Raw genomic sequence first — 11939 nt, 5'->3', positions numbered from 1 at the left:
GCTCCGGCCACTCCTCCTACAGCACAGGCGCAAGGCTTCCCGGCCCCCCTTGGCCACCCACCTCTCCCACCCTGGCCACACCCCCATCTCCCTCCAGCCCCAGCCCACACTCTCATTTCTCACGTTTCTCACAAGCCCCATGTTTGGGCCCAGCCATGGACCCCAGGTCCACCTGACCTTCCTCTGCCATCAGGCTGCCCCTCGGGAGGAGCAGTGGCAGGACAGTGGGGAGGTGCTGGGAGGACTTTGCAGGTGACACATCTGAACCAAGCCCAGAAGGTTCTCAGAGGAGGGAGTTGACCCAGTGGAGGAGGAGATGGGGTGACAATGCCCTTGACAGGGACAGGTGTGGGCACAGACAGAGATGCAGGTGCAAGCCCTGGATGCCAGAGGAGGAGGCGCTGTTCATCTGGAAGCTGTGGGGAGTGGTCCGTGGTCTCAGGTGGGTGGAGAAGAGGCAGCGGGAGAGGCAAGGCTCAAGGCCCCACCAAAATCTTCCAGCCTTGAGTTTTTTGTCATTTTGTTTTTAAGATTTATTTATTTAATTTTATTTGCTGTTATTATTTATTTATTTATTTATTTATTTATTTATTTATTTTTTGAGAGGTTTTCGCTATAGGGCGCGTGCGCTCGCCAGACAGACAGAGAGACATAGAGACAGAAAGCCAGAAATCACCCCCCGGGGGGGATGGTCACGCCACAATCCCTTCTCCTCCATTCTCCTCTCGGGATCTTGGGCACGCACGCACACGCGCCCGGCGTGAGATTTAAGCCACCGGGTCCGAGACGCGAACCGCGGTCGGCTGCGTGGGAGTTCAGCGACATAGCCATTACGCTAACTGCTGGTTCCCTTATTTATTTATTTTTAATTTGACAAGAGAGAGAAAGGGACAATGAAGAAGAAAGCTGCCAGGTCTGAGTCTCGAACTATGGTCAGCCATGTGGGAGTTCCAGCGCCACCTGCTGGCCCCTTTGTTTTCTTGTTTTAATTTTTGCAGCTGAAGACAGACACAGAGAGAGGGAGAGAAAGAGAGAAAGAGAGAGAGAGAGAGAGAGTGAGTGAGAAATCACCCTCCCGGGGATGGCATGCTACAAGCCCTTCTCCTCCATTCTCCCTTTGGGATTTTGGGCACACACGTGCACATGCCCAGCCTGTTTTTCAAGGCACCAAGCTTGGGAGTTAACTGTGCTGTCCACCATGTGGGATCCAGGCGCCCACCTTAACCTCCATGCCGTCTGCTGGCCCAGGGGCTTGAGATTTTATGAGAGGAGAGAAAGAACTGGAGTGGGGTGAGATGCAGGGAAGTGGGTAGAGTGAGGAGCCAGCCTGGGAGGTCAGACGGGGGAGGAAGAGAGGAGGGCGGGGGGCAGAGGAGGGTTAGGAGATAAAGGAGACAAGGGGTGCAGGCAGGGAGGGCACTGCTGTGGGTCCTGTGCTAAGGAGCGTGGCACCCCTGCCTAGAGCGACCTCAGAACATGGTGGAGGTGAGCTGGGGGTGATGGAGCTCCTTGCACCCAGTGCTCTGAGCAGAAAGCTGGTGCTTGGAAGCAGGTGTGGAGCTGCCGGGTGTTCCAGGAGGCCAGGGCAGCGGGAGCAAGGGACCCCAGTGTCCAGGCCAGAGCATCTTCCTGCAGCGGCCTCCACACCCCCCCAACTGTGGTCTGGGTAAGGAGCCAGGACCCCAGGTTTGCCAGTCCCTGGCTCCCTGTTCTTCTTGGACTTCCCTTATTCCCAGGCGAGGTCAAAGGAGCAGCCCTGAGCGAGAGGGGCAGCTGAGGGGCAGCAGATCCGAGAGACCACTCCCTAGACACTGCCCTGACCTGGGTGACCTTCACCTGGAGAGCTCGGTCTAGAGCCTGCCTCCATCGTGCTCTGTGTAGGGCCTGGCTCTCCCCAACCCTGAAGAACGAACAAACGCCAAGGGCAGCCAGGCTCCTGAGGGTGCTGACAGGACCCGGCGGATCCGAGCCCTGCCTTGGTCCTCAGACCTCCTTGGTCAGGAAATAACAGGCCTCGGGCGAGCCACCTATGGGGGCCGGCTTGTCCCTCGCTGGGTGCCGCCTTCCCTCCCTGCAGCCCCACTTGCGCCTGGCTCGTTTCTAGTGATCACTTTAAGGCTGGTGGCCACAGCTGGGCCCAGTGAGCCTGAGCCCAGTGAGCCTGAGCCCAGTGGGCCTGAGCGAGGATGCCGTTGCCGCCTACCCAGTGCCTGCCTGGCTGCGGCACATCCCGGGAGCGACCGTTCCTGCTCTGTGGTGTAGAGCTGTGGGCAGCAGCTTAGCTGCCTTGTGTGCCCAATGTCACGCTGAGCCACCAGAGGAGTCTGCTCCCACACCCTGCCTGGCCTTACTCCGCTTGGCTGTCGTCTCCCTCGGCGGGGTCCATCCTGCCCCCAGTCTCTGGCTCTGCTTCTCACTGGGTCTGTAGGTGCAGGCTGAGGTCAAGGCTGGTGGCCAGGTCCCCTTGAGGACACCCCATCTCTCCAGCAATGAGATCAGCCTCGCCCCAGCCCAGCCGGCATCTTCCAGGGAGGCTGCAGTGTCCCTGGGGCCAGGTAGGCCTGCCCAAGCGCTCAATTTAGAAACTCCCCTCGGTAGCGATTCTGCATTTCTGTGCCTGCGGCTGGAGAACGCCACGCCTGCCTCACCCTCCCTCCCGCGCGAGTACAGCTTCGCCTTCCTCCACCTGGGCCAGGGTCCTAGCCGAGGGAGACAGACGGACACTGGCCTCAACCCCTCCTGCAGGGACCTTCCCTCACGCTCCAGCATCCTCCTGCCACACCAAGGCCTGCAGGCAGCCTTTCCACGCCCTCCACTTTGTTCTCCACTTGTTTTCCACAGAGGTGCTGGGGCTCACAGGGGAGGCAACGGGGCCTACCGTGCTTTCCTACCATGCATGTGCTCGGTCTCGGCCCAGGGAGCGGAGCACACATGTCCTCCCCATGGTACAAGTGAGGCTCAGGGTACGGCTCTTGGCCTGTGGTCCCTTGGCTGATGAATTTGACTGTAAACCCTCCCACTTTCCAGCTCGTTCTCTGGCCTCCGGGCCCCTCTGGGTGTCAGCCATATCCAGGGGCCTGCCTGAGCCCAGGGCTGACACTCAAGGGCAGAGCTCATTGGACCATAAGTCAGGGCCACCTGGATTTGAATCCTCCTTGCACCCCATAAAAGCTGTGTGACCTCAGGTAGGACACAGGCCTCTCTGTGCTCACGTGTTCTCGTCTGCAAAGAGAAGGCAGCAGGCAGTGAGCCTGACACTCCCTGTCATCCGCCCGCAGCTCTTGTATGACAGCCCCAAGGCTCGGCAGGAAGTGGAGCACCACTGGCAGGCCTCGGGCGGCCCCCACATCGTGCGCATCCTGGACGTCTATGAGAACATGCACCACGGCCGGCGCTGTCTCCTCATCATCATGGAATGGTATGCTGCCTCGGCGGCCCCTCGCCAGCCCTGCGGCCTCACATCATTCTTCTAGAGCTTTCTGTGCTCTTCAGATAGCAGCTCTGGGGACCACCTGCCCCTGGAGCTGGGGTGCTACCACGAGGGCAATGAGTGATGGTGGGAACGAAGCCCCAGGGGCTCTAACCTGGCCTCCCTGGGTGTCATTTCCACTGCAGGGAGGGCTGGGAGAGCTGTCAGAGAGGGCTGGAACCCTGCGCACCTGCACGCGTGCATGTGTGCGTATGGAGAGGCTGGGAGAGGAGCAGGCACACCGCCCCCTCAGCTTCCCCCTTCCTGCCCAGGATTGTGCTCTCATGGTCCCACAGATGCTGGGGGATCGGGACCTAGAACCAGGAGCCAGTGGCCTCTTGCTCCTGGAGCCTCTCCCTCTAGCACCATGGCTCAGTCCCAGCCTTCCTCGGACTTTGGGCCCTATGTCTGGGCCTCTAGGTCTCCATCTGCCTTTCAGGCCCTTCCCCTCAGCTTAGCTAGCTCTTCAGGTGTGGGGTTCAGATCCTGGTTCTGCCACCCGTGTGTCCACGGGCAGCTGCTGGCCTCTCCTGATCTCTGTAACTCACGTTGAAGTTGTGGAGGATGACCTTAACGTAGTGTCCCCGTGTGTATTGTGTGTTCAGCCTTCGTGATTCCCTGAGGTTGAGGGTGTTACCTGTTTATAAGAGGAAGCTGAGTAGGGCCCAGCAGGTGGCGTGGTGGTTAAAGGCACTAGATTCCCACATGGCTGACCTCAGTTCGACTCCCAGATCTGGTGGCTTGCTTTCTCACTTTTTCTCTCACCCTCTCTCTCATTCTGTCTCTCTATGGCCAAATAAAAATAAATAAATAAATGAATAAAGATAAAATAGTTTTTTTAAAATAAAAAAGTAAAAAATAGGGAACAGCAGTTGGCATAATGACTATGTCACTGGACTCCCAGTAGTCGACTGTGTTTTGAGTCCCGAACCTGGTTGCTTAAACTCACACCGGGCACATGTGCATGTGTGCCCAAGATCCCGAGAGGAGAATGGAGGAGAAGGGATAGTGGTGTGGCCATCCCCCTGGGGGGTGGTTTCTCGCTTTCTGTCTCTCTGTCTCTTTGTCTATCTGGTGAGCGCACACGCCCTATAGCAAAAACCTCTTCAAAAACTTTAAAAACAGAGGAAGCTGAGGCACAGAGAGGTGAAGGGAGCAGCCCGGAGTCACGCAGCAGTGTGAAGGGTGGGCCCAGGCACAGCACACAGTAGGAGCTCAGAGAGCAGTGCTCATGGTGATGGTAAATGACATCTCATTCCACGTTCGGGGAAACCAAGACTGGAGAGGTGGCAGCTGCCTAAGTCCCTGAGTCACAGCCAGGTAGTGGCAGTGCCACTGGGGACACAGGGTTTGCTGGCCGGGATCGGAGGCCACCACCCTCCTCTGGTTCTAAGAGTTCAGTTCAGTCCCCCTAAGCTGACAGCCCACCATACACTCACCAGGTTCTGCAAGGCACGTGGGGAGGTGGCTGGTCGCCAGGGGAGGAGCAGTAGGGCCTGGAGCCTGGGCCTGTGACTCGGGCAGGGGTAGGGCGGTGGCAACTTCGCCCCTCTGCTTACGGTCACTCTCTGCTGCAGCATGGAAGGGGGTGAGCTGTTCCGCAGGATTCAGGAGCGCGGGCAGGATTCAGGAGCGCGGTGACCAGGCTTTCACTGAGAGAGGTATGTGTGTGTGCAGCTGGACCAGGCTGAGGGTTCCAGGTGAGAAGCGTGCACCGCAGTCGCTGTGTGACTCCGGACAAGGCCTTGTACCTCTCTGTGCCTCAGTCTTCCTATCTGAACAAGAGAGTGAGACAGAGTGTCCATCTCCTCAGTGGAGCTGTGACACCTTGTCAGAGATGGCCTCTCCGTGGCTTTGGCAAGGAGACCTCAAGGCCTCTTGGTGCTGACCAGCAGTCATCTAGGGGGAGGTAGCCCAGGCCCGAGGAAAGATGTCTGGGTGGCCTGCAGGCCTCTCTGGAGGAAACAGGTAGCTGAGGTGGCAGTCCGGGAGGGAGGCTCTGGGCAGCCCAAGTGCTCTCACTTTCCTGGACCAGCCCATTGGACTGTGCCCAGAAGAGGTGATGGGGCAGGGAGGGAGTCCCCAGGTCGCCTAACCTTTGAGCGGCATCACTGATCCTCCTTCTGTCCGTCTGCAGAGGCCGCAGGGATCATGCGGGATATCGGCACTGCCATCCAGTTTCTGCACAGCCAGAACATCGCCCACCGAGACGTCAAGGTGGGGCCAGGGAAGGGGTACCATCCCGCTCCACAACCGCTCATGGCTCCTGGCGCCCGCGCGCTGGAGGCCGAGTCAGCATTCGAAGCTTCTGCTCCGTGGCCCGGACCACCCTTCTCAGCCTCTCTGCTGTGGTTTCAGCATACTCACGCCATCCTAGTGAATGTCCTCCTTGCTTTCTTCAGACACTGTAATCCCAGTATAATATTGGGTCATTGGAGAAGTCATGGTGTATTTTTCCATGTTTTTCTATGCAAAAATGAGTCATGACTTTTCCAGCAACCCAATAAAGAGAACTGAGTACCTACCTCGAGCCAGGGGGCCCTGTTAAGCATCTCGTTTAATCCTCGTCCCACCCTGTGAAATAAGTGCCACTACCCATTTTACAGATGAGGAAACTGAGGCCGAGAGATTAAGTGACTTGCCCAAAGCTGTACAGTTTGCTGCGCAGGGACACATTCATTTATTTGTTCGCTTGTTCAGCAAGAAGTTTTCTGTGCATGCAATGCGCCAGACCTAGGCAGGGGCTGCCTGACGCTGTCGGGGCTGCTGCTAAGTCACAGCCTAGTTTCAGCAGATTAGGAGGCCCCTAGCACCAATATTGGGATGGTAAGAAGCTGTTTGCTGGGTACTGGGAGAAGGAACCGAGGTAGACCCAGTTGCTGGGCCTGCTGGCCCTTCCGGTGGATGGGCTTGAGGAATATTCTGGAAGCTCAGTTCTCCAAATTTTCTGTCCTAGAAGGAGTGGATATTAGGGGGTCATTGGGATCCTATGGTTTGAATGCAAACTGAGGTAGCCCTACATGTGCGATGCATACGCGCGCAAGCATGCATGTGTGAGCCACCACCAGAATGGAATCTGCGCCCGTCGGGTCCTCTGCCCGGGGCTGGAGCGTTATCTGTGTTCCTGACTCCCCACCCTGGTTTATTTCTTCCCAAGACTGGCCAGAGCGGAGGTGAGGGTCCAGTTGCTGCATCAGGGCCTCCCTCTGGCTAAGTGCCCCCAGCCTGAACAGTTCGACATGCAGAGTCACAACAGGCTCACCTCCTGAGTTCTTGCTTTATGTTGGCTTTTTTCCCCCAAAGGGGAGAAAACCTTCTGCAGAGGAGATCCCCCAGTGTAGATGAAACTGCTCCTCTGTTTTTTCTTTTACGCCTGTTGTATATGAGAGATGGGAGCAGGTTTGTGTGTGTGTGTATGTTTTGCCAGGGTCTGCCCATGCTGGGATTCTTCTGCCCCAGTTTCCCCATCAGCTAGGAGTACAGGCATGTGCAGCCACCCCTGGCACGTTTGGGTCGGCCTGGGAACCCAACCCGAGCCTCCCGTTTGGCTTCCAGCTTCCCAAGCAGGGCATGGTAGACCCTGCTTCTCTGTTTTTATTTTAATCCAAGGTCAGAGCATCTCCATCAGAACCTGAGCAAGAGCTGCCACTGGCTCCAGACTGGAATCCCCCACTGCCTCGTCCTCCCCTTTCTCTGCTTACGGGTCCCTCCTGCTCCTCTCTGTGACCTAGATCCTACCCATTCATTAAAAGCCAGTTTTAGGGCCACCTCCTCCATGTAGACCTCCCTGCTGCCCTATATGCCAGCCCTCTGCTTTGCAACCAGGAGAAACTGCCTCTGCAGCTCCTGGAGTCTGAGCAGTGGGGGCTGCTCCGCTGAGCAACCTCAGGGACGGGGTGTGTGCTTGGCAGCAACAGCTGGTGGGCAGTCTGCCTCACCCGGCACCTACGTCCTGGTAGTTCACAGCTGCATCGTTCTCTTGTGATCAGAGGTTCCAGCCCCAGGCCCTCTGTGGTGCTCAGTCATTCCCAGCCTTAGCTGAACACCCGCCTCACTTTCCCCTCTGAAGGAAGGCAGCACTGCCCTGCACCTTGGTCCTGGCCCATGCGTAGGTGGCCAAGGCCTAGGTCTTTTTATGAGGTGGACCTGGCTCCTGCACTGGGCAGAAGGGGTGAGTCTGACTGAAGATCCGGCAGAACCCCCACCTAGTACTTAGTTCCAACCCTTGTTTTCTCTTTCTGGCCCAGCCTGAAAACCTGCTCTACACATCTAAGGAGGGAGATGCTGTGCTTAAGCTCACTGACTTCGGCTTTGCCAAGGAAACCACCCAAAACGCCTTGCGGACACCATGCTACACTCCCTATTATGTGGGTGAGTGCCTGGGACGTGGGTTCTGCCTCCTCACCCTACTGTGCACTGCCCTGTCACGGGGTAGCCGGTGGGTTGCAGACACCAAAGGGTTAAAGCCCAGGGAGAAGGGAGGGGGCAAATTCTATCTGCATGGAGGCGGGTGACGTGGGGGGCCGGAGACTGCAAAAATATTCTCCCAAACTTCAGCTTCTGCTTTTGAAAATAGATCCAGGAAAATTCTGGCTGTGGCCTGTGAGCTGAATGACATCACAGCAGCTCTAAATATATACGTGATAAAAGGCTGCCATCGGCTCGGGACGGAGCCCAGCCGCGGTTGTTTTTCTCCAGTTTTTATCTTCCCGGATTCATATTCAGAAGCTGCCTTCGGCTCGGCACGGGGCCCAGCCGCGGTTGTTTTTCTCCAGTTTTTATCTTCCCGGATTCATATTCAGAAAGTGGGCAGGCCTCTCCTCCTACGTGAGCAGGCCAGAGAGTGCCAGTCCCCTGCCTTGGAGAGGGTCCCCTGGCCAGGGACGGGGTGGCCTGGGGTGGGCACATATTTATACTCCTGGAGAGCTTCCTGCTCCCCTGTGAGTAGTCAGCCTCCAGATCTGGAGAAGCCCCAGGACCTGAGAGTGGGGCGATGACAGAGGCTCCTGTCCCTGGGAGGGCTGCCAAAGAGGTGGGAAGCCCCCCAAGACAACTGAAATGGCACCCTGTTTACCAGCGTGCATTTTGCTGTATTTTAACTTAGAAATCTAGCCTACCCACCTCATTGCACAGATGGGAAGACCACGACCCCATGGGCTGGTAGCCAGACTGACAGCAGGACGCAGAGCACTGGCCCCAGCTCCGCCTCGCCTGTGCCTAGGCTGGGCTTTCAGGGAGGCGAGGGGCTCAGGACACAGGGGGACTACAGCCTCTGGCCTATGGCAGGACCCCACTGAACCCTGGATAGGCTTTTCCCTGCTGCTCTCCCTCCAAGGTGGAGACCAGCAGAGGTGCCCAGGGCCAAAGGAGCTAGCAAACTGTCTGGAAGCCGCTTATCTTCTCTGGGAGCTGTTTTCCTCCAGTTTCACACACATGCCGCCTTCCCAGAAGGTGCCAGACGCCAGTCTGCTCTGCCCTACCTCCCCGCGGGTACCTGCTCCCCACCTTGCCCAGGCTTCAGACTCCCGCCTGGGATCCCAGACCTCGGGTCTGAGCGCACCTGTGCCCTGTTCCCTGGCAGCCCCTGAGGTCCTCGGTCCAGAGAAGTATGACAAGTCGTGTGACATGTGGTCTCTGGGTGTCATCATGTACATCCTGTGAGTGCCACCCCTGCCCTGCCCCAGCTCCTGCCCCCACCCCAGCTCCCCTCAGGGTGAGGGGCTAACCCTCGCATGGGCTCACCCTCCCCCTGGACAAGGGACACCACTCCTTCAGGCCGCCCGAGGGGCTCCCGTGCTAAGGGCTGACAGCACTGGGATGTGCCTGTCTGCCAGTCAGGGGCTTGGGTGGAGGACAGGTCCACTGGGTGCTACCCCCGTCCCCGTTCCGAATGGCCCCTCCGTCCCCAGCCTGTGCGGCTTCCCGCCCTTCTACTCCAACACGGGCCAGGCCATCTCCCCAGGGATGAAGAGGAGGATCCGCCTGGGCCAGTATGGATTCCCCAATCCCGAGTGGTCAGAGGTCTCTGAGGACGGTGAGTGAACCTTCCTGCCCCAGCCTGCCCTACCTGGTCTCTGGGGCCTTCATTGTGTGTGACACCACTTTGGTGTCAAAAGGACCTGTGTTCAGATCCTGACTCCCCACTCACTAGCCGTGTGACCCTACGCAAGTCCCCTAACCGTTTTTTCGACTTGCTGGAGTGCACATATGCTCACCAGAACGAGGGGCAGAGAGAAAGAGGGAGAGATAAGAGAACACCCCGAAGGGGCATGGTCATACCACAGTTCTCCTTCGTGTCTATTCCGTCAGGATTTGGGGCACATGCACACGTATGCCCTGTATGTTTTTCAAGCTGCTAGAGCTGGGACTTGAACCATGGTCAGCCACATGGGGTCCGGTTTCCTGTGTATAATGCTTAACTGCTCCACTACAGAGCAGCCCAAGTTCCCTAACACTTTGTCCCTCCGTTTCTGCATCTGCTAAATGGGCTCCAAACTTGCTTCCTCAACATTCCCTCTAACTCCTAGTCCTCGTTTCTGTTTTTTCTCTCTCGAGACTGTAAACAGTTCTGCCCTGTATTAGTTAGTTACTGCTGCTTAACAAATGGTCCTGAACACGTAGTGCTTTAGAACAAAAAGCAGTTGCCAGCTCGCTGTTTCTGTGGGTTAGGGATTTGGGAGCACACGCTGCAGCTCACATCTCTCTGACAGAGCTTGTAGTCTAGGAGGGAGGGGGGACTGCTCAGAGGAACCCCGCCACCTCACCTCACCCGTCTCTTCCTTGCCCTCCCTAGCTAAGCAGCTGATCCGCCTCTTGCTGAAGACAGACCCCACCGAGAGGTTGACCATCACCGAGTTCATGAACCACCCCTGGATTAACGTGAGCACCTCCTCACCCCGCAGCAGGCAGGGTGTCGAGCTGGAGCCAGGCCACCAGGCAGGAGGGCGGTGGCCCTGGAGGCCCTCCACAGTGCTGGCCAGGCCTCATGTGCCTGGATGTATAGTGGAGCCCCACCTACAACCTGGTTCTGCCACTGCCCAGTCAGGTTCCTTCACCTCTCTGAACCTCAGTTTCCCCATCTGAGATGGGGGGTTGGAAGTCAGTACTGTTTTAGGTGTCTCCAGGTTCTCATCCATGGGCTTGGGGTTCCTTCTAGCAACTGATGGTGGTACCACAGACCCCGCTCCACACAGCTCGGGTGCTGCAGGAGGACAGAGACCACTGGGACGAAGTCAAGGTAGGGGACTCTGCCTCATTTTTTCTGCTGAGTTTTAGAAAGGGAATTCCAAGTTCTTTAGGGCTGCCCTAGGACCTCTGCGTAATTAAGATCTTTGTCTGCTCCCCTATGCCTGGAACATGGGGTATCTATTTGCCCTGGTGGTCCAACCGCTCAGTGTATTAGGCTATACTGCCCCATCCAAGCCAGTGCTCCTGGTTCACTCCACCAGTGACACGGGGTTTGAGTCAGGGGCTCAGTGAGAGGTCTTTGCCCCTGCTTTGCCAATAACCCCTCTCATAACTGATAATGCGCAGGAGGGTGGTCAGCTGCTCTTAGACTCTACAGAGGCAGGTTTGCACACAGTGTGCAACCCGAGTGCCCCAGGTACCCAGCGAAGTGGTCTTCTCGGCGGGCCTTGCCGTGCTGAGCCAGTGGCACTGGTTCAGGTCCCTGTCCCACTTTCCCTTGGTGCAGTTCCAAAGTCACCATCTTTGGTGCCTTAGCAGGTCAACTCGGTGTCCCCCACAAAGAACTGTGACAAAGGACTCGAGCCAGTGCTGGGCACTCAGTGGGCACTGGGTCACTATGGGGCTTCCCAGGCAGGTGGGTGATGTTCTTATGGTCACCACATCCTGACCTCTGTCTGTCCCCAGGAGGAGATGACCAGTGCTCTGGCCACTATGCGAGTGGACTACGACCAGGTAAAGATCAAGGACCTGAAGACGTCTAACAACCGGCTCCTCAACAAGCGGAGAAAGAAGCAGGCGGGCGGCTCTTCGGCCTCCCAGGGCTGCAGCAACCAGTAGTCGCCGGCCTCAGGGCAGCCAGGCCTCTCAGCCTGGGAGCAGACTGGAACGTGTATCGTGTATCGCACAGAGGCCCTGAAGTCCCGGCCAGGAGGGCCCAGGGTCATTCTTTTTAACAGAGGGGTTATTTTGTTGCCTTTTAATTTGTTGCTTGGAACTTCAGGATGGCAAACCCTCAGTAGGTACTGCCGCCCAGGCCTTCGTGTGGGCCCCGGCTCTGAGAGGGGCAGGGGGGTTGGAGAGCTGCTTGCTGCCCCACAGCGCCTTTGGCCAGGGTGACCAGAGGAAGGGTCAGCTGTGTCCTGCCCTGGGGCGTGGCCTCAGCCTTCCACCACTGGGCGTTGCGGCTGGGTTTTTCTTCTTCCATAGACACTCCCCTGCAGGGTGGGCAAATGGGCTTGGCCTTGAAAAAGGCATCCGGCCACTGGTTGTCATGGTGACCAGG

General features: G+C 57.5%; 1 protein-coding gene across 1 annotated transcript in view; it reads left to right on the top strand.

Moving 5' to 3' along the window:
• The window catches only part of MAPKAPK3 (MAPK activated protein kinase 3), a 43505-nt gene extending 31572 nt beyond the window's left edge, over positions 1 to 11933 (top strand). The window contains 10 exon segments of the mRNA XM_014584514.2: positions 3279 to 3418; positions 5047 to 5086; positions 5088 to 5130; positions 5607 to 5686; positions 7717 to 7840; positions 9051 to 9126; positions 9379 to 9503; positions 10263 to 10348; positions 10626 to 10706; positions 11342 to 11933. Coding sequence (XP_014440000.1) covers positions 3279 to 3418; positions 5047 to 5086; positions 5088 to 5130; positions 5607 to 5686; positions 7717 to 7840; positions 9051 to 9126; positions 9379 to 9503; positions 10263 to 10348; positions 10626 to 10706; positions 11342 to 11494 — 948 coding nt within the window. The 3' untranslated portion in view covers positions 11495 to 11933.
• The last annotated feature ends 6 nt before the right edge of the window (positions 11934 to 11939 follow it).

This window comes from Tupaia chinensis, unplaced genomic scaffold (genome assembly GCF_000334495.1).
Source record: "Tupaia chinensis unplaced genomic scaffold, TupChi_1.0 Scaffold147003_1, whole genome shotgun sequence".
Classification (NCBI taxonomy): domain Eukaryota; kingdom Metazoa; phylum Chordata; class Mammalia; order Scandentia; family Tupaiidae; genus Tupaia; species Tupaia belangeri.
The sequence above is the reverse complement of the archived record's forward strand: the minus strand, read 5'-3'. Positions and strand labels throughout refer to the sequence as shown.